The sequence below is a fragment of the Eumetopias jubatus genome, unplaced genomic scaffold (assembly GCF_037043125.1).
Source record: "Eumetopias jubatus isolate StellerSeaLion01/CBP00866 unplaced genomic scaffold, mEumJub1_p1.0 scaffold_13, whole genome shotgun sequence".
Lineage (NCBI taxonomy): Eukaryota > Metazoa > Chordata > Mammalia > Carnivora > Otariidae > Eumetopias > Eumetopias jubatus.
Genome location: NW_028274819.1, coordinates 40,812,808 through 40,834,734, shown reverse-complemented (window position 1 = coordinate 40,834,734; position 21,927 = coordinate 40,812,808). Strand labels below are relative to the sequence as shown.

Here is a 21,927-nt window from a genome sequence, read left to right as displayed (position 1 = left end):
GCCATTAAAAGAAATAGCCAGATCTGCAGTCCCGTCAATGGGAATCATGAAATATTATTTCATTGCTAAATGATTTAACTCTTCTGAGGCCTTTTGCAAACATTTTATCAAATAGTCAAATATAAATAAAGAGGAAGTGGGGCACCTGGGTGGTTCAGTCGGTTAAGTGTCTGCCTTCGGCTCAGGTCATGATCCTGGGTCCTGGGATCGAGTCCCATGTGCTCCTTGCTCAGCAAGGAGTCTGCTCCCCACTCTCCCTCTGCCCCTCCCCTCCCCCCACCACCTGCACGCTCTCTCTTGCTCTCTCAAATAAATAAATATAATCTTTTATTTAAAAAAAAAAAAAAAGAGGAAGTAAGCGAGGAGAAAGATAATTCCATGCAAAGCCCTGGCCAGGGGCAGAGGAGGTCAGGAGGCTGGGGGGCTGGTCAATGTTCAAGGGGCCAGCCTCCTTCAGCATCCATTGGAGGGCTGTCTGGAATGGGGGTAAAGGTAGGTAAGAAGTCACTCCAGCAATATCTAAGCTCTTTAGAGAAAGGGAATTTCTACCCCGTTCCAGGGAAAGCGGTAAGAGGAAGGTGGAGTGTAATATAAAGAACATTCACACTTTCTTAAAAGAATGTCCCAAAAGGGAACAGAGTGTCACTGAAGGTATCAGAGGGAGTCAGCAAACAGAGGTAGATGTTATAAAAAGCACACCCCTGGTCAAGGCAGAGAAAAGGCCATATAGACCCTCAGTCCGTCCCGTGGCATATTCCTGGCTAGGAAGCCTCCTAGAGCACACGCAAGTAAGAAGTGAGTCCCTCTCTAGCTAGGAGTTCGTGACATTTATAATTCATCTGCTGACAAACACCAGTTACTCTCAGGTTATTAATTCTAAGTCTGTGAAGCGTAAGAACCTGATTTCTGTAACTCATCCTTTGTTCTGCCACGTGGACAGGTGATGACAACAACCAAGGACTGGTCAAATGCAGAACGAACTGGCATCCCCCAGCTTAATCTTCCCACAGAAGGAGGAGCACAAGAGCAGGAAGGGAGAGAGCTCAGGGCACAGGGGGCAGAAGCAGTCACACCAAGCTATGAGTGTGCCCGAGGGTGCCGAGCCTCTCTTCCACAGGGTGGCTACGCCACTCCCCTCTGTCCCTGGCTGTCTCCACGACCCCAGCCCCCTTCACCTCGTCAACTCCTACTGCCTCTTCAACTCTGTGAGCCCTCGGTCCAGACCAGGTTTCTCTGTGCAACAATCGTGGAGAGCCACGTTCCTCATCTCGGGGCACTTCTCTCAGTTTGAACACTCATTAGGTGTCTGCCTCCCCTCCAGAGAGTGAGCTCTATGATTTCGGGGATTGTCTGGTTTTGTCCATCCCTGCACCCTAGAATAATGCCCAGCACAAAGCTAGTACTCAATGAATATTTGATGCCAGAATAAACAAATGAAATTAACTACTGAATTTTATCATTCGTTGGTTCCATAATCTTGAGCAAATTACTCAACATTTATAAAACAGGAATAATAACATCTACTTGTAGGGTTATTGTAAGGACACTTTTGCAGAAAGTATGCAACATAGTAAATGTTAGCCACTAGTACTCTCATTCTCCCGGCTCACCTCCCAACAGCCTTATCAAGGATTGCCAGTGTCCACTCACAGTGTCTACCAGTTTGTCAGACCTTCTCAGCCAATGCCTACCTACCAATGTCTTGGGGTCAGTGTTTCTATGGACAACCAAAGAAGTGGAAGAGCATTGAAGGCTGCATCTTGGAATTTTACAAGATTAGAGCATAGTATCTGGCACGACGGAGGACCAACAAATGGAAGCTAGGGAAAGAGAAGAGAGCAGTGGGGAAGCGGGAGGAAGTTTAACCTAAGACTCAGAGGACCTGGATTCTACTCCTGGTTTCTTTCAGGCTATGTGATCTTGAGCAGGTCCGTTCTCTTCCAGGGGTCTACTCTTCCCAACCATAAAATAAAAGGACCGGGTTAGATGGTCTCTGAGACAGTCCTGATCTACACTTCAATGACGATGTCTAAAAATCTTCACTGTCAAAATGAGTGGTGTACTATTCAAATTTATTGGCATCCTTGGAAGATTTAGTCTGACCAGTGTTCTAAAATAAAACATCCACTTTAATATCAAAGACCACTGGGAGGCTCAGTCAGTTAAGCGTCTGCCTTCAGCTCAGATCATGATTCCAGGGTCCTGGGATCAAGCCCCGTGTTGGGCTCCCTGCTCAGCAGGGAGCCTGCTTCTCCTTCTCCCTCTGCTGCTCCCCCTGCTTGTGCTCTTTCGCTCTCTCTCTCAGATAAATAAAATCCTTAAAAAAAAAAAAAAGGACCACTCATATAGTTAACAATTTAAATGAAGATTGGGATTGACTGTATATCCTGTTATTTCTTAGTAAAATTTTCTTAGTCTCCAAAGTTGTATCATAGCCAATATCTCCAATAAAAAGGTTTGGAATTTTTGAAGGCAGGAATAAAATTTCCAAACACGGGCTGACCAACTGAAAAGAAGTGAGAATGAACAAAAGGTGAGGGATAGGGGAGACTTCTATGGAGAGCTGACTCTGGATGAAACTCTACTTTGGGCACTGCCATTAAGTTATCTACTTTAATCAGCCCTGAATGATTGATGTGAACCCCCTCTTACAGATGAACAAAGAGATCGCAGAAGTTGAATGACTTGCTCAAGATGACACAGCTCGTATGCTGCCAAGCTGCAATGATGATAATAACAGTAGCTAATATTCTGAGGGCACTTCTTTTATGCGAAACTCTCCCTGGATTGTCCTGTTTAGTCCACAGAAACACCTCATGAGCGGGCATTATTATAATCCTCAAACTACAGGTGGGGAAATTAAAGCACAGGAGAGGTTAGGTCTCCAGCTCAGGCTCCCGCAGCTGTCAGTGGCAGAGATTAGATGGAATCCGGCAGCCTGGCACCAGCGCTGGGGCCCCCAGTCACTGCCCTGCAGAGGACATACTGCTTTTCACTGGGTCACACTGCCTCTTCCAAGGGGAACATTCCCAAGGACTGCTGGAGGTTGTTCAGGGTCACAGGGACACAAAGAGCCTGGCTGCTGAATGACTGAGTGAGCTTCATCCTTGGCCTACATGGCAAAGATCAGAATCCCACAACATGCCAGGCATTCCACGCAGCTGCTCCATTTTTTCATCACTGACTCTATTAGCTACCAAATCGGGAGCACTGGTAATAGAAGTCAAGACTGACTGCACCCTGAGGAGGCCCCAGACCAGCTACAGGACTTTCTACACCATGCAGGGCTGGGGTTTCCCCACACAAGAGCAGGGAGGAATGGCTTCTTCTCCCAAACTGGGTCCTCGTTTAAGTAGTTCCTTGGCCTTCCACATAGTCCCTCTGTTCTCTCCATGCTGGATGGCTGCTCCTTTGTCAAGGGCATACCTCACTTCCCCACCCCCACCCCCAGGCTTTATATGCGGGCTCCAGCCCGCAATGCTGGTCGACCCATAATGCTGGTGGGCTCTGCTCCTTCTACCTACAGAACTCCTCCCCCTTCGGGGCCCAGCTCGAATGCCATTGCCTCCCTAAAACACCCCATCATCTTCCTGTTCCGACATCCCTTCCTTTAGGGGTCATTGGCATGAGGCTGGTACCTTTCTTCCAACAACTATTCTATGCCACCAAATGCAAGATTATTTGATGACAGGTCTTATGTCACCCTCTGTATTAGTCAACATTCTCCAGAGAAACAGAACTGAGAGGATATAGAGAGAGATGTATAAGGAATTGGCTCACATGATTGTGGAGGCTGGCAAGTCCAAAATCTGCAGAGCCGATGTCTCAGCTCAAAGGCTGTCAAGCAGGAAGAGCTAATGTCCCAGAAGGCCATCAGGCAGGAGGATTCCCTTACTCAGGGAAGGAGCTGCCTTCAATTGATTGGAAGAGGCCCACTCATATTAGGGAGGGCCAACTGTCCTCAGTCCATTATATAAATGTTCATCTCACCCAAAAACACCCTCACAGAAATACTCAAAATAATATTTACCGAGTATCTGGGCACTCATGGCCCAGTCAAGGTGACCCATAAAGTTAACCATCATGCCCACTAAGAGGTGAAGAGCAATGATCCTTTCTTATTCTCTCTGTATTCCTCCCAGCACCTAGCACAGGGCCCGGCCCAGAGCAGGTGCTCGATGTTCATTAAAAAAAAAAAAAAGAGGTCTACGCATTGCTCTTACCATAGATTTTTGTATGCCACCAAGGACATCAGAGACCATCCCATCAAACTCCCCCAAAGGGAAGACAAAACTGAAGAAAATAACTTTTCCAAGTCACAATGACTACTTATAAGCAGAGCCAGGTACTCACAATATTCAACACAACATTACTGCCCACTTTCTATATGCCGGGTGCTGTCCCAGGTACTAGGGGCTACAAAACTCTCTTCCTTCATGGAGCTTATATTCAAGCAGGGTTGGGGGCAAGGGGGGGAAACAGGCAACTGACCAAAAACCATATAAAACACATGCCCTGGCACATGACTCTAAGTGCTATAGAGAACATACAGTAGGGAAAGGGGACAAGGCAGAGTCAGGGAGGGCAGTGGAGGCCCAGGACCAGCACCCAGCTCCCAACTTCCCATCTGGGGCTTTTTTCTCGGTTACACACTACCTTACTTAAAGGAAGAGTCTTTAAGAGAACTCAGCCAACTGAGGGGGCAATGACACTTGCTCTAACTACCTCTCAGGACTGTGATGAAAAGTAAGGGAGAAAAACATGAAAAGACTCTGTAAGCTCCAACAGAGGTGTTAGTAATATCAAGACCATCACTCTTTGTCTAAAGCCAGATAGCAAAGAACCGTCAGGAGAGGCCGGGCCGTGAGGCCCTGCCGTCAGGGGGCTGCTCTGGCTGGATGCCTGGGTTCCCTGCTCCTCCGGGACAAAACTCTCTGGGGGAGGCTGAGGGCTCTGCAGATGTTTCCCAGCTCCTGTCACATTCAAACTCCAGAGTTTCTTCACACACTTTTAGGCTCTTATTAATAACATTTTAAAATGCAGATTGCTGCCTAATCTTAGCTGCGTAATTAAAAAAATAATCTTGCTTCTCTCCCTCCCAGCGAGAAAGGAAACTATACCCCAGGGCTTCTGCAGCTAAGAATCACACCCTGCAGAAGAGCTGGTAGGAGGCTCAAGTGGAGGTGGGGGCAGGGGAGCGGGGCGGGGTGGGGGGGGAGGTAAAGCCAAGAAGCAAGTCTAATCCCTTGACTTTACAGAAAATGAAAAGGAGGCTGAAGGAGAGGAGTGATTTGCCCAAGGACACACGATGTGTTTTGGCAGAGCCAGAACCAGAATCCCACTTTCCTGCTTCCCAGCAGACTCTGTACTGCCTCATGGGGTGAGGCAAGAAGACACCTGTAAGTTCTTAGAGGGTAGGAGCCATACCTATGTCCTCATGCCGTGAGCACTGCTCATCTGCAGAAGTAGCTACAGGTTTCAGATGTTCAAGATGGTCATGGGAACAAGGCTCAAAATTCTTTACATTCGTGACAGACTCACTCACACCAGGAAGGGATCTCAGAGCACTCTAACTCAACCATCCATCTGCTTCTGGTTGGGACAAGTGAGGCCCAGTAAGGAAACTGACTTTTACCCAAGGGTAAATAAATAGCGAGTTAGAAGCAAAACAAGACTAGAACCCAGGCCACCCTAACTTCTACTCCATCCTGTCCACAGTTTCTGAGAGAAGTACCAGTCAACCTCGCACAGCTCTCACTGCTGCCTGTATCAACTAAAGCTCTCTGGGCTCCTTGACAGAGAAGAAGAGAGGTGAGGCCTGCACAGTCCCTCCCTGCCTTTCTCCCTGGGATGACTTCCCAGGAGGCCCCAAGGGCTGGGGGACAGAAAGACACACATGCTTATCCCATCTCCTCGGGGTTCCTCCTCTCCCTACCTAGAGCTGCCACCCTAGCCTTGGACTCCACCTTCAGTCACTGTCCATTCCAAAAGGTCAGCAGCAGCTTCCATCTCTATGAAGTTACCAAAAAAGAAGGGGAAAAAAAAGGCCAGGCGCTGCACCCAGCTGTTGGTGAGGCCGCGTTTTCTGCTGCTGCTGCTGCTGACTCACAATGCCCAAGCTGGAGGCTGGAACTGGGAAGGAGACCTGAGAGGCTGGTTTGCCGAGGAAAGCCGCAGTTCCCAAGCACGCCAGCCTGCAGAGAGGAAAGCTCTAGGCCAGTGAAATCCCAGCCCCTGGCTCTGGGAACACAGCTCCCCCTGCAGACCATCCCGAGGCCCTGCAAGAGCAGGACCAGAGACAAACCATAAACTGGGACTTGAAGCCCGCAAAGCTCACTGCAGTGTTAAAGCTGTTATGGAAGAAGCTAGGGCTCCAGTTCAGAAACCCCAGGAGATCCCACAACCCCTCAGAAACACTACTTGGATTCCAAAGAGAAACTGGCTTTCGGTTCATGAGAGATTAACATCTTCAAACAGGGGAGACAAAGGTTGCCCCACTCTTTCAGCGGGCACATATAATTCACCAGGGGCAGGAGCAAGGAGGGGAGGGAGCCTCTCCTGGGAGGCCAGCACATGCTCGACCAGTGAGAATGTCCTGCACATGACACAGCCTGGTGCCTCTCAAATTTCCTCCAACCCCACCGCCGGGAAACTCTCCCAGGCTCTTCATGACAGGTGTCCTAATAGAGCTGCATTCGAGAATAGGGAAGCACCCTCCCACCCACACATGTAAGGACCCTTCAAGGGCAAGAACTGAGCAGCAGGACAAGGTCAGGAGAGGCCCTTGGAAGTGACGCCCACTTCACAGACAATGGCTTGGGGATTTGCCACTTGCATCAAGCGGTGTCAGTAATGAGCATCACCAGACGAGGCCACTGAGGAGAACCCATTCTGATCAAGCACCCACCAGGAAAGGCAAGATAATCAGGAGACCTGGAGACCCAATAATTTCAATGGAAGGGGCTAGGGGAGGCTTGAGATCCAAGTCCATGGTCAAGGCTGATGTGTGTGACAAACATTGCAGTTATACTCAAGTTGCTCGTCTGGAAGTGCACGGCCTCCTAAGTGTGAAGGTCCACCAGGCCAGATCCACAGTGGGACAGCCTGTCCTTCCTTCTCTTCCACATCGGCTCATTTCCCTCCCACTCTGCTCCCTGCTCCCATCTGTCCCTCAGGCACCAGAAGAAACACCCTTTACCAGCACCCCACCTGCCAAGAAACTCTAAGTCACCAGTGTGACCTCCTGGGAAAAGCTGACTCCAGTGGTATTCACCTCTAGTCACACCAGCGACAGGAAGTAACCAAAGCTACAGTGCCTTCTGACTTTTCCATGGCCAGGGACTGGGAAAGGCATCTGCTACACAAGATTTTTCATTTCATAGGATCAGCTCCAACCAAATCAGCAAAGCACTGTTACTATGGACCATCTGCCAGGACCCGGAAACAGCCCTGTTACATAAAGGGGCTGGTGTAATGAAATTTATTAAGCTGGATGCTTCCTCCATAAAGGCGACAAAGCACTTGAAGTCTCTCTTAAGAGGGGCAATGTGGGGCAGTGAAGAGGTCCCGGGCGAGGGTCCCACTGGGTTCCAATCTTGGCTCTGCATCCATTAGCTGTGTAACTGTCTCCCCAGGCTTGTTTTCCTACATTTCAAATAAGGAGAAGATGCTCCCTTCCAGCATTAACATTCTGTGACTTACTACTGTTTTCACCAAAATGGCAAAAAAAAAAAAAGTAAGTTCACTTTGATGTTAATGTTGTACTACAGGGTTAATTTTCTTAAAAAAAAAAAAAAGAGCAGTCCTTCAGATTTGTGGGCTTAAAAGGGAGAAGGGGTGAGTGGAGCCACTGACTCTGGGGCTGGCTGGAGGAAAGGAGAGGAGAAACCAAAGGCTGGAACCTTGTATCAGCCCAAGCAGGAAGGACCCAAGCAAATCTCGAATTTCACTGGGAGGTGGTACTACTGTGACTCCCTGCCCGTGCACACAGCAATTCCCAGCCCACAAATTGCTTTCACCAAAGCCTCCAGCTGACTAGGTGGTGCTGCTGCCACCCCCCCCACCCCTCACCCACCCCACCCCACCCCCGGCTGCACACTGATCAGAGTTCGGCTCAGTCACGAGGGAGGGGCCGCCCGTCTCTCTCTTAGCCTCCCTTTAGGTCCCTTCCATGTGAAACGGGAGTGAGCCTTCCTCAGCCAACTCTGTGCAAACAGATGACTCTGTAAAGCCCTGGCAAATGCCCAGCACACAATGTGTCTTTGGTAAAGGTGAGCAGCCCTGCCCCACACACCGCCATCTCCTTGGGCAGGTGTGGGAGAAGCCCCCAAGCTGCTCATTTTTAGGCCATTGAGAAACATGTATTGAAGGCAACGTGATGGCTTCCTAAGTGACCTTCCATGTGGCCCGAGACAGCTCCCCAAAAGGCAGACCAATGAGTCAGATAACTCCAGTCCCTACCAATCTTGTGCATTCCACCGGTCACCAAGCTCATGGGGTGATGGGGCCAAAGTATCTAAAAATCAGCCATGGACATGAGGACTGAAGCAGAAGGCCAGTGTGAGGCAAGAGCCACCCGGAAGCCACCCTTCATCGTGACAAATAGGGTCACCACCAACCTCCCCCCCCCCACCCCACAGAAATCTTCAGCTGCTCCTTCCATGGCTCACACATAAGGCCTGCATAAGGACCCATGCCTATTACACCTATTACACCTGAATGATTCCAGTCCCTTCTGCTTCTCTCTGGCCCCTGGCTAAGCAAACTATGCCAAGGGGCACCTCCCACTTCTACACCTTTGTTTCCAGTATTCCTTCCACCTGGAGTGCCCTCCCCTCACCTCTGCCTATTCAAATATTTGTCGAATAATAGAGTGAAGGAGCAAAGAAGGAATGTGTGAATAAGCAAATGACAATCTATCCCTGTGAAGCAGACAAATCAGAGATTAGGATGCTCATTTAACAGATGAGGAAATTCAGGCCCAGAGAGGTTAAATGACTTGCCCAAGATCACACAGCCAAAAAGCAGCCAAACAGAGCTTGAACCTGGCTCTTCAGGCTCTTCAGGCTCTTTTGGTCACATGAGGCTTCCTCCTAAAGTAAAAAGTCACTCTCGGATTAGGAAAAAGCTGACCCAAGATTCCTCAAAATGGGCCACTTTCATCTTGGCACACATCCGAGAGCACTTTAAGGCACTGGCTGTCACTCTGATTATTGAGAGCTCCTGTGAGACAGGCAAGGTCCTCTGAGAAAGGGCAAGCACAGTGCCATCTGTCAAGAACCTAAAAATGATGGCGAAATTACAGGCCGGTCACTTAATGCTCACTTTTAGAGAGCTCCTGGAACAAATCAATCCCCACCAGGAAAGAGGAGAAGGATTCCTTGAATGGAAACTGAGCTCTCTGCCTGGGACCTCTGAGCCCTTCCCAGAACCATCTGGTGAGCTCGCAGGATGGCTGGTGTCCCCACCCGCTGTGGACAGACACGGAAACAGCGGACCGCAGGCAAGGCCTCGCAGCCACGCAGGGGCAAACCCGGCCCTAACACCGTGCGGCAGCAGGCATCGCTGCCAGCCCCGGGGAGCCAAGGCTCTCCGCCCTGGGCCCCTCCGGGAAGGCTGAGCAAGAGGGCAGGAGCGCAGGCCAGGTCTCCTGAGCACAGGCCCCTGAAATGGCCCAGCTTCCGTGTCCAAAAGCCACAGCAATTCCGTGCAATCCCCGCTTCCTGAGCCTCTCCTCTGCCCGGGGAGATGCAGAGGCGAGTAATACAGAACAAGCCCCGCACCTGGCAGGGCTCACATTTGCTGAGGAGGATGGTGACAAGTAAACAAACAGAGATACCCTGGTTCCAGGCCGTGAGAGCTGCTATCGTGAAAAATAAAGCCAGGCAGGGAGAGGAGCATGCTGAGAGGGTGGGGGTGGCCAGGGAGGGCCTCTCTGGGAGGTGACCGTGGGCAGAAGGCACGCGAGTGTGGCAACAGCTTCGCGGGGACCACGGACGTGCACTCCTGGCACAGGGAAGGGCCGGAGCACAGATACGGAGAGCAAAGGTACTCAGCGTCCCCTCAGCCACCGCCCAAACCCGCCCGTGACCGCCGCCCGCTTCACTGCTCCTAAGGCCTCCTCCCCAGCAGCCCGCCCACCATAACTCCCCTACTACCGGGAAGAGAGAAGAGTCGTGTTCCTCCCTGCTCTGCAGCCCTGGAGTCGCCAGCCACATTTGCAGCATGGTCACTTTGAGGGGAGGGAGCGTGATGCAATAAAATGAGTGTGACCTCTGACATCAAACAGAGCCTGGTTCAAGGGTCTGCTTTGCTTAACTGGCTGTGTTACGTTGGACAGGCCACCCAGCCTCTCTGAGCCTTAATCTCCTCACTTGGAATGCAAGGGAAGGGAAGCCCACCTCACAGAGTTAGGAAGAGTATGTAAGTGGCAGCACCTGGCAGAGCACCTAGTAGATGGTACGTGCTTGGCAAAGATTGGTTCCCTGCCCTACACTGACACCCTTGAAAATTAAAACAATTTTTTTTTGCTGTTCAACCAACTGTGTTACCTCTTGTCTTATTGCAGCGTAAGGCCCTGGGCCTACCCATTTGTTGGGTATGGGGGCTGTGAGATGACCCTTGAGGAAGGTCCCATCATGGCCCAGCCTGACAAGAGGGCCCTAGCCCAGAGGAGAGCTGAGCAGACAAGCAGGAGCAGAAAAGGCACTGCCCTTACTGCAGGTGCAAGGACCAGATGCTCAAAGACATCAGGATCAAGGTGGGGCACGTGACTGCTATCCTATGCCCTTCCCGCCTCAGGCTCACTGACCCAAGGCCCAGGCCCTCGCCTCCTGGCTCTCCTGGGGAACAGCCAGCTAGAGGCCAAAACGACCTCAGTTCTTCTCACAAGCAAGGAGACAATCAGGTATTAACTCAGAGCAAGACCTTAGGTAACCTCTTCCTTCTTTGGGCCTGAGTTCTCCCATCCATAAAAAGAGAGGTAACCTCTTCCTTCTTTGGGCCTGAGTTCTCCCATCCATAAAAAGAGGGCCTGGATGACCTCTCGGGGTCCTTCCAGCTCTGACCTTGCTAATTCTGACTCTGGATGCCGCCCTACTCATCCCACCCCAAGGCTATCTGCTTGCCCACTGCTGCCATCTGGTGGCCCTCTGGGCCCAGCCGCACGTGGCTTTGGCCAGGCCCCCCAGCAAGCCCTGTACTGGAAGGATCCAGCTTCAAAGCACGAATCTTGCTTCTGCTTCAGCTGGACACACACCACACCTCCATGGACCACAGATCAATGGGTATTCATTGCCAAACATAAAACCCAAAAATAACGCCAAAAGTTCATCTCTCCAGCAGAAACAACACGACTGCAGCTGAGAGACTGACCTCCCTGCCCAAGGAGAGGAAGGAACGGCCCAAGGTCGCACAGCTGCCTGGCTCCCAGGCCAGCCCACAGTTCCACTTTACCACAATGCTTAGGGCTGGTGGGCACCCTGCAAACCAAAAATAATGTCAGCCCAGGTCCAAGGAAACAAAGCCTTTCGAGGTGGGAACAAACTATCAGGATTCCTTGCAAACTTCAAGAAAGGGTAAGACAGGACACGGGAACATGTGAGCACTGCTTGAAGAAATGCACTGGAAATAACAAACTGGAGGTGCCCAGGGTATCTATCTCCTAACCTTAGAGGGCATCAGCCACGGGGACACCTGCTAGGCCTTCCATAAACCAGCCTCCAAGTCAGTACCCAGCGCAGATCCCAGGCTGGGCACACCACCAGAGGACGAGGAAGACATGCTGGGGTAGGACCATGTGTCTGCATGTGCTTCTTCCACCAGACACGAGCTCCTCGGGGTAGAGTTAAGTCTTTTCTTCTCTATCTCCAGGCCTCTCAGCACCTGGCCCGAGCAGCTCCATAAAGATGCATCCAGGCAGATCTCTCAGATTCCTGCACAATCACGGGAACTGTCCATGTTTCGTGGACTCAATTGGCCACACTCCTGGCTCTGTCTGCAGCCTTCTAAACCCTCTAGTGCAAACCCTAAGAAAATATACCGTGTGGCTTTAAATAGGTCACTTGCCTTTTCTGGCCTCTGTTATCTCACATCTGCAGCATAATGGGAGTTCTACTAGATAATCCTCAAAGTCCTTTTAATTCTAAAATTCTAGAATTTGAAACCCAATCAGGGCAAATCAAGGCTATTCTTCACCTGCAGAGCAGATAGGGACAGTGGGAAAGGAGAAGCAATCGAACAATGCTTCCCTCTAGTGGTGTAATGCTGTCACTACACCCTCTCAGCTCCAAGCCCTATCAACAAACTCCATTCGATCCCACCCTGAACTCTGAACAGGAACAAGTCGGCTTGCACCCAGTGCAGAGGAGCAGAAAAGAAAGCAAGGACGCCAGGAACCAACGAGGCCCTGAGCCAGTGCCACAACAGTGGAGAAATTCCATCTTTAGGAGCAAGTAGATCTTGGAGCTCAAAGAACCTTTTGTGACCTCCAACTCCCATCTTCCGATGAGGAAACCAAGGCTCGGGGATGTTCAGAAGGGACTTGTCTGAGGTCACAAAGCTGACTCATGACTAAGCCAAAAATAGATCTCCACGTTCCTGCCTCCTTCTACAGTCTCTTGCTTCTCTTCCATGAGACCTCCCAAGTGAAGCCCGTGGAAGCGACGTGTCAAGGACACATACCCCGGAAGGGGAGGTGAAGGGGCTAGTTCCCTGCACGGGGGGGCAAGAAATTTTATTCATTAACCTTAACGTTTATGGGGGGTATAATCAGACTACAAACTATTCAGCATAAAAATATAATAGAAAATAAAAGCCTCACATAATTCCACCAGAGATAAAATTCTGGTACATTTCCTTCTGGTCTTTCCTAGTCAAGTATCCTTTTAAAAGAAAAGTTGGAAGTTACAGTATAGTAATTTATTATAACCCAGTCTTTTCACTTACCATATCATGAGCATATTCCTGTCATTAAATATCCCTTCTAAAACAGCCTATTTCAAACAGCTATATATTCTAACATATGGTTTTATCATAATTTATTTTAACAACGATCCCCTACAACCCCTCTTGTATCCGCGCATTTGTTGTCTTTATAAATTAGGCTGCAATGAATGGCATTATACTTAATCTTCCAATACTTCTGTAATTATTTCCTTAGGCCAGTTTTATTTTAATATAGGATAGAATTTCAGAGCTGGAATGTCCACACCTCCTATTGCCCAGGGGGGAAGAAAGGGACCAGGGAGTTTTGTGTCTTGCCAGAGAACAAAAAGAAAACAACAGAACCAATTCCCAAACTCTTCACCCATTAAAATCTGACCTTCCTGGGACACGGGGGTGGCTCAGTCAGTTAAGCGTCTGCCTTTGGCTCAGGTCAAGATCCCAGGGTCCTGGGATTGAGTCCAGAGTCGGGCTCCTTGCTCAGCAGGAAACCTGCTTCTCCCTCTGTCTGCCGCTCCCCCTGCTTATGCTCGCTCTCTCTCTCTCTGACAAATAAATATTAAAAAAAAAAAACTTTAAAAAATAAATAAAACGTGACCTTCCCAAAGGATTTCACACCCTTCCCTGACCACCCTCACCCATATGTACCTACCATTCCCCTGAAACCCTAGAGCCTTCAGCGTCTGGGCCAGTCTTCTGACTCTTTGCCACGTTCTTTCTTACTCTTCTACTAAATATTTCACTTGTTCATCCAAGTGATTCTGGATTTTATACTCCCCCGTATTCTGTAGCACAGTGCTATAAACATATAGGTAAGCATTCCACAAATACCTGCCAAAGGATCAAGGATAACTAAGAATTTCCTTCCTCATTGCTTGGAAGAATCAGTGGCAGAAATTGGAGAAAGATGTTCCTCTGAAGAGCAAAAGAAGTTCAGTTAATGAGCTAGAGCATTCTGAGATATATACTTGGAATTAGTGTAGCAGGCTTGGGGACAAAAGACCAGGTTCAAGTTTTAGTTCTGCCAGTCTGGTAAACCAGGGCGATGCAGCTAACCAATTAGGGACTTGCCTGTGACACAAGGATAACACCCATCTTGCCAGCTTCACATGAGGAAATGGATACGAAAGCACTTTATAGCGATAAAAGTGGTCCGTAAGAGCTATGATTGCTGTTGTATTATCACAAACAGAATCCTGGAATGAATCCTGGAATGGCGTCCCGACCCTTACTCCTGGGCACCATCTCCTACTTTCTATTGCACACACAAATCCATTAAGGGAATCTATGGCTACACACTTGAGGTAAGAATCAGTGTTTTTTTGAAGCAGAACTTCATGTACAGAAGAAACTACTCTTCCTGGCTCGGGTCCCTGGGTTGGATTAGTGAAGTCTAACATATCTCATCATCTCTGGAGAGGATGAGACAAGGTGGAGAGAGCACTGCACAGAGAGCCTGGAGACCTGAGTTGTTCCACCTCCTCCACTCACGCCCCATCAATCCTCAGTTTCCCCAGCTCTAAACTGATGGAGTCAGGCGCAATGAGCTCGAAGGTCTCACCCACTCCTGACATTCTAAGGACTTTTGGATAAAAAAATGAATGACTTTAATAATAAGCAAATTATTCATTTCACAATAGTCCTTTGGGCTCGCTTTGACTTTCAACCATTAGGTTTTCAGAGTTCTAAAGCACAAACATCATGAATTCCAAAACATCTGCTTTAAATAGAGCCCATGAGGTCAGACTCTCCCTGAGCTCGGTTGAGGCTTCATGATATTTGGTCCCAAAGAAGATGGAGTAATATACACTGTCACCCTATTCTAAAAAGGATCCTGGCTCCAAAACAGAAAAATCAGCATTAGATATATTTATAAATTCAAAAAAAAATAGTGTGAATCAATGGCTGGGCATGGATTTCACTAAGCCTTCGACATCAAACACAGTAAAATATCTCTTGGTTGGTGACACGCGAAGCAAGAAAGGAGAGTGGCTAAGAGTTGGTCCCTTCCCACATGTGTCCTGCAATTCCCCACTTTATTTTTTTTTTAAAGATTTTATTTATTTATTTGAGAGAGACACAGCAAGAGAGGGAACACAAGCAGGGGGGAGTGGGAGAGGGAGGAGCAGGCTTCCCACAGAGCAGGGAGACCGATGCGGGGCTCGATCCCAGGACCCTGGGATCATGACCTGAGCTGAAGGCAGACGCTTAACGAATGAGCCACCCAGGCGCCCCTGCAATTCCCCACTTTAAAGAAACAAAAGAATAAAACATATCTCAACTATAAAAGGACATAACCAAGAACCAAGAGGACTATGATAGGAGGGGAAAATTTTACTGAAAAGTAGAATTGGACTTCCAGCTTAAATGCTGCCAAAAGTCATGCTCTCTCCTCTTTCTTTCAGTTTTCTCATCTTCAAGGTGAGGAAGTGTCTTCTTCCATCTCTGATTCTCTACAAATTCCAAGTGTCTGGGACTGTCTTAGGTGACACTGAAGAAAGTGAAGAATGTCAAGAACTCTGTATTTGGGCTCCCTTTCTCAGTCCACAGCCATCATGAGACCACAAGACTATTTTGGGATACCATGTGGCTCAGGGAAAGCTTCCGGCATGCCAAAAGCAACCAGATTCTAGATACTGACCAACCCCATACTAAGGTCGGGATCTTGTGTAAATCATTCCCCCTGAGATGCTAACAAATCACCGGCTACCAGCACTTAGCATTTGTAAACATCGATCTTTCTCCACTCGCGGAAGAGTTCTGAATCAACCTGTTACCTGTCCAGAGACATCCAAATCAGCCCCATGGAGACTTCTGCCAGAAGAAGATATTGGGCATGTCACCTCCAGAGAGCTCCAGAGTCTCCGAGAGCAGAGGACCCTAATGTGTACTGAACCAACACATAAGCCCAGTCTTCATGGATGCTGGAAGCTTTAAGACATCATCTCATTTAATCCTCACGCAAGGTCAGCAATATTCCCCCATTTTCCTAATGATGAAATAAGCTCATTTATTCATTTGTTCAACATGTATTGAGCACCAACTTCATATGTGCCAAGTACTTGGCCAAGCACCGGGGATATAATGCTGAATGAAAGCAATGTAGCTCCTGCCCTTATAAGGCTCCCTGTCTAGTGGGAGAAGAGCTAGTCAAAGAATCTACAAAAAACAGCACAAAGGAGAAGTTGTAGTGCTAGGAGATGGATAAAAGGGAAAACTGACTAGTCAGGGACATCAAGGGAAGGCCTCCCTGGGGAGGCAATGACTAAGCTGAGGTCTGGGGGGAAAAAAAAAAAAAAGGATGTAACTAAGTCAAAATGAAGAAGGAGCGCAGGGATAAGTGTGCCAAATCAAGGGAACATGAGGTGCAAAGGCAGTAGGAAATCCATGACGCAGAGTGGAGATCAGCTGGACAGGCAAGAGCTGGCACGTACGAAACGGGGCTGGCACGGCAGGCAGAGGGCAGACCACATGGGGCCTCGTGGGACCACGAAGGAGTACGTTTTCATCTTAAGAACATTGGGAAGCCACTGGACTGTGACACGATGGGTTTATAAAGATCTTCAAAGTGAGGTATGGAGAACAGATGGGCGGGGGGAGGCAGGGAGTGAGGAAGACAAGGAGGTCAGAGGCCACTGCAAGATCCAGGGAAGAGGTTTCAGGGGCCTGACCCACAGTGGTGGCAACAAGGGTGGAGAGAGCCCGGGCTGCCCACAGCCACACAATCAGGATGCCAACAGAGCTGAGATGCAGAAACCTAGGCCTGTCTGACTTCAAAGCCCCCACTGCTCTTTACCTTGCTATTTATTCATTCATTCAATGATTTCATTACTAACCCTCTACTATGTGCCAGGCCTGTGCCAGGTGCTGGGGACACAGCCGTAAGCAAAACAGACATGCTATCACAGGGCTGACAGTCTAGGCATTAAACGAGAATACACATGGACGTATACAATTACAAACTGGGATGTGTACTGTGAAGGGGTAATAGTGTGATCACAGATCTTCACAGGAAAACTATCTATAAGGCCATGAAGATCTTCCTAACTGTTGATGAAAAGAAAAAAGCCACTTGCCAGCCCGCGTGTAAGTGAAAGACTTTAGGAAACTTTCCCTCTCAGAGCTGGACACTGAGCATCTCTGGCCGGCTCATAAGCCCTCAGGGAGAAAGCTGGTATGTCTCAAGCCCTGCACAGACCCTGTCGACATACAAGTTTCTAAAAGTCTTGCTCACTCCTTAATACACTCACATATCCCAACCACAGGCACCCCTCACTTAGATGTGGACAGCATTTTACAGTTAGTTGGGATCTCTCACACAGATCCACTCATTTGACCCTCACGGCAGCCCTATGTAGAATGCAGGCAGGTTCTGATATCCTACTTGGGAGAGGAGCAAGTTGAGGCCTAGACAGGTAAAGGGACTTGACCAAGGCTGCCAAGCTAGGAAGGCACCCAGATCTGCCACCCAGATCTCACTAAAAGTATCTTGGGCCAGGAAATCAGGACTCTAGGATGAGACGGTTGCAGGTCACTGAGCCTGGATAAAGTCACCCAGGAGTCCCGCGAAGTTCCTGAGAACAATGATCAGGGACATTAAGCAGCTTGGGAAAGGTTTCTAGAATGCAGCTCCTCCAGCCTGAGACACAGGTATCCTTGCCAGCTTTCCCAGATTAGAACAGGTTCTCTTGGACTCTTTCCAAGTGCCTCTGACTAACAGAGAAAAGTATTTTTCCATCGCAAACACTGCAGGCAGGCACCCGACTCCTGAAGGGGGAGGGCAGAGACCACATCCCAGATGCCCAAACAGACCAGCTGTAAAGTTATCCTGATACTGTGTGAACTGCCCTAGGTAAGCACCTACCACTGGGGATGCAGGGCAGTCTTGGGCAGCACGTCTCAATGTTGGCAAGACTCACATTTGGGGCTAGGTATTTCTTTGCTGTGGAGGACTGTCCTGTGCATTGCAAGAGGTTCAGCAGCATCCCTGGCCTCTACCAACTAGATCTCAGTAGCGCCCCCCAGCTGTGACAACCAAATATGTCTCCAGATATTGCAAACAATCCCTGAGGCAGAAAACGGCCTGGGGTTGAGAAGCACTGGTTGAGGGACTGTGCAGAGTGGGAGAAAGCAGAGTCCACTCCTCTTTCTCTTCTCCTAACCCACCCCCTCCCATCCCATCTAACTGGACAGATAGATGGGCAGTGTGCAGAAATCCTTCTTTTAATCAATATCACACAATGAATGCCTTCCAGAATGAGCCTGAGAGCAGGCTGCTGGTGTGGTGTGCAGGTAAGTCCCAGGAGCAATTCACCACTGGCGCTTGTAAAAACAACCAGAGCCAAATAAATCCTTGTTCCACTAATGAGCTGCCTCTGACCCTGTGAGCAAATCTTGTTCCCATTAATATGAGCAGCTGAGTCTGACTGAACTGGAAGCCCTGGGTGTTTCTCCCCAGTGACGCTGGGCCGGGGCAAGAGCTTCCCCTGCCACTAGAAGGCGCATCAAATCGGTGAGTCAAAGAGCAGGAGACTCCCATTTACCCAAATTTGGTACAAGAGCCAGGACACTCAGACACCCCAGCTTACAACCGTTCTGGACTAAGGAGAAAGGGGAAAGTGACGGAGTACATAAACAAGAGATTTGAATTAACAAATTAATTAAACAGCTGAAACATTACCGAAAAAGCTCACTGTGAAGTGGGGGTGGTGACGGGAAGCCGAGCTCTAGAGCAGCTGAGGTGACTCAGACAGCGTCAGGGCTGTGGGTTCCAACCTCCTACCCCGAGGGTGGAAATCGGTGTCGGTTACAATGCTACACAGCTAGCCCCCAAGAAGCAGCATCTTTGCGTCTTTCGTTCGTCAGCTACCTAACTAGTGAGAGGGTTTGCTGACAGACTCAACCAGACTCACTGCCATTTGGTGGTAAGTGTATTTGACTGCATGGTAGTTCTTTGAAGACTGACTAGCCATGAAACACCCACCTGTTAACACCCAGTTACTCACACTCCTGCTCCTTTCTATGCCCCTTCTGCATGCTGTACCTAGCTCTGTCATGGCATGTCTCCGACAGCAATGTACCGAAACTGGGTAACAGGTCGGTCTCCCCCAGTGGCCAGGGGGCTCCCTGAGGGCAGGGTTTATATCTATACAAGGTGTGGTACATAAATAGATCCCCACCATTTGTATGATGGATGGACGGACAGACATACGGATGGATGGTAAAGTCTTCCATGTCTATATTCATACACTCAGGCCTGTCTACACATTCTAGGGAGGGCATAGCCCAGGTCTTTTCCCCAACACTCACCACATTGCTCAATAGGTTCCCAATAAACAATAACTGATTTGGTTGGACTCATGAATACAAAGAGACAAACTGAAGCCTTCTGTTCATGAACCAGTGAGACCAAGGAAAGAGGTCAGAAATCGTAGCTGTCTACCTTGACTCATATGTATTTGAAGATATTTACTCTCTTTTAACTAGGATGTGAAGATACAGAAGTGAACAAGACTAACATGGTGCTATCCCTCATAAAGCTCATTGTCTAGGTCAAAGGCAAATATTAACAATTGTACAAATACACAATTACTGTGCTCAGTGAGTCTCCTTAAGAAGAGTTTCTGTAGCTAGTCCCAATCTTCTAGCAGTCTGAACCTCCCTGAGGAAAGTCATAATTTTCCCCTTTAGAGAATCCTCTGAAGTGGTCAATATGGAAAGTTTATTTTACACCTTTGTTATACAGGCCTCTGTTCCAAAATAGTCATAAAATTTTTTCAAAGACCAACGAAAAGCCTCATAGATATGAAGACTCACAAGTGTATGTCTGTGTGTTCCAAAGTGTAGTAGGTGGGACTTGCCAGGGATAACTGAAGCGGACCTGAAAACCGACAAAAACCAGAAGGCACTGAAGTAACTAATAGTCACTAGGTAGGTATTTGGGAGTCTGGAGATCTGTGTGCAGCTAACAAGCAGGCCAAGGGCAGGCAAGGGGACTCCTGAGAACCCCTGAAGTTCAGGAGGCTCTGACATGATCATAGATCTTAAGAATTAGAAATGGCCTGTCTGGGAAACTCTATGTAAGTCAGCAGAAGCTCTAGGAAGGCAGGGAAGAAGAGAGGCCATAAAAAAACAAACCCAGAGAACAAAATCAGCAATATGAAGACCACAAAAGGAGACGTGCCGTAAGGGAAAGGTAAGAAATAAATAAAGACTCAAGAAAAGATCAAGATGCCAGAAGCTGGATGGCGTGGCACCATAAGGTAACATCTGAGGGGATATAGGGATGTCTGAATCAATGTATGTGGTTTGTTAGGGTTAATGGAAACGTAAATAATCAAAATACCATGCCAGCCATGATTCAAAGTAATGTTCCTGCCTCAATCTTGAAATATTAATCTTTAAGTTTCGGAAGCTTTTAATTTAGACTCAGGCGAAAATGCAAGTAGAGGCATCTCTTCAGCTAGGACAAGGCAAAGACTCCCCAACAACCCGGACAAACTTCTGGGTGATGCTTGCTACAATGGGTTCCTTCTCAAAACCTCACGGGTTCGTAGGGCCAGAAAGAGTCCATCTAACCTAGCCCTGCCTCTTTGGATGTAAACCTCTGATCCAGAAAGGAAATGCTCCATATCTGGCTGACTGCACAACTCGATCCCAGATCCTCCCCATCCCAATCCATAGAGCTTTTCAGAGTAAAAACCCACCTACTTAGTCCTGAGCATTCACAGCTGTTTCGACAGCTGTCCTCCCATCCCTACCCCCCCACCCCCACTGTTCTTACCAACCACAATTTCTCTGCTGCTCTCTCACCTGTCTGAGCAACCAGGTGTGTCCACCCACTCCAAACAGAAGTGACCTTTTCATTCTGAAAACAATGTGCTTCTATTTTCTGGGGCATAGGAAGAAAAGCAGCCAAGGAAGCTAGTAGCCCATGCTTGTTGCTTCCCCAAACATACAGCTCTCCTGCATCTTAAACAAACAGAAGGGGAACAAAAGAGGTGAAGGAACATTAGTTCAAAATGATGGGAAATAACACAAATCTGAAAAAAAAGTGGTTAAGAGAGGTTGTATTATTCTTACGCTATGACGCTGAGTAGAGCAAAGCAGGATACAAAATTCATGCCTAGCATATTAACATATAAGTTTGTTTTTAATTCTATAAACAGGAAACAAGCCAAATGTGCTTAGTTTGTCAAGGAATAAGAATGTGTACGTTTATTTTTTCATTAATTCATTCAACAAATATTTATTAAACATCTACCACGAGAAAAACATGTTTCTCCATTTTCTCCATATTTTAAAAAACATGGTTACATTGCCTTTGGTTAGGAAAAATATATATTAACTTTTCTTAAAATAACAGGTTAAAAGATATATTATTTAAGCATAAACTTTTCAGACCCAAGATTATCTCACAACATGTCCTGTCCAGCAGAAAACAGAATGCTGCTACCTCCCATACGCACAGCACTATAGTTCATTTGAACCTCATGGTAGTCCTGAGGTATAAGCAGAAATGCCACTGACTGACATTGTGAATTAACAGAAAGAAAGCAAATTCACAGTCAAGTGGCTCTGGCTTCTATTCCTGGACCTGCTAACCAGCTACTGACCTTGGACAAATCACTTCCTAAGCCTTAGTTTCACCAGCTGAAAATCGGAGGGCAGGGTGGATGGCCTCGAAGGGCAGACCGTGTAACTGATGACACGGGCCACAAGAGAGACTGGTGGGCCACAGTGGAAAGCCACACGGCACATGCTTTTCTAAAAGGCATTCAAGTTCAAAAGCATTTTTAACTGGAAGCCAGACCAAATGGAGCCATGAGCTACACAGTTTGGCCCGTGAAGCTACAGTTTGTGACTCCCTGAATGATCTCTAAGAGCTTTTCCAACCAACCCTAACATTCCACATTTCTACACTGTACCATAGAGCACACAGCACACACACGTGGTCCCTGAACGCTTGAAATGTGGCCAGTCCAA

General features: G+C 48.3%; 1 protein-coding gene across 8 annotated transcripts in view; it reads right to left on the bottom strand.

The window, feature by feature from the left end:
• The window catches only part of SERGEF (secretion regulating guanine nucleotide exchange factor), a 216,591-nt gene that overhangs the window by 172,870 nt on the left and 21,794 nt on the right, over positions 1 to 21,927 (bottom strand). For 7 of the 8 annotated variants that reach the window (XM_028116952.2, XM_028116953.2, XM_028116955.2 and 4 more), the window contains exon 8: positions 20,755 to 20,913. The exons of the other annotated variant lie outside the window; for it this stretch is intronic. In XM_028116952.2, the coding sequence (XP_027972753.1) occupies positions 20,755 to 20,913 (159 nt within the window). The remainder of the gene's footprint in view (positions 1 to 20,754; positions 20,914 to 21,927) is intronic. 8 annotated transcript variants of the gene reach the window in all.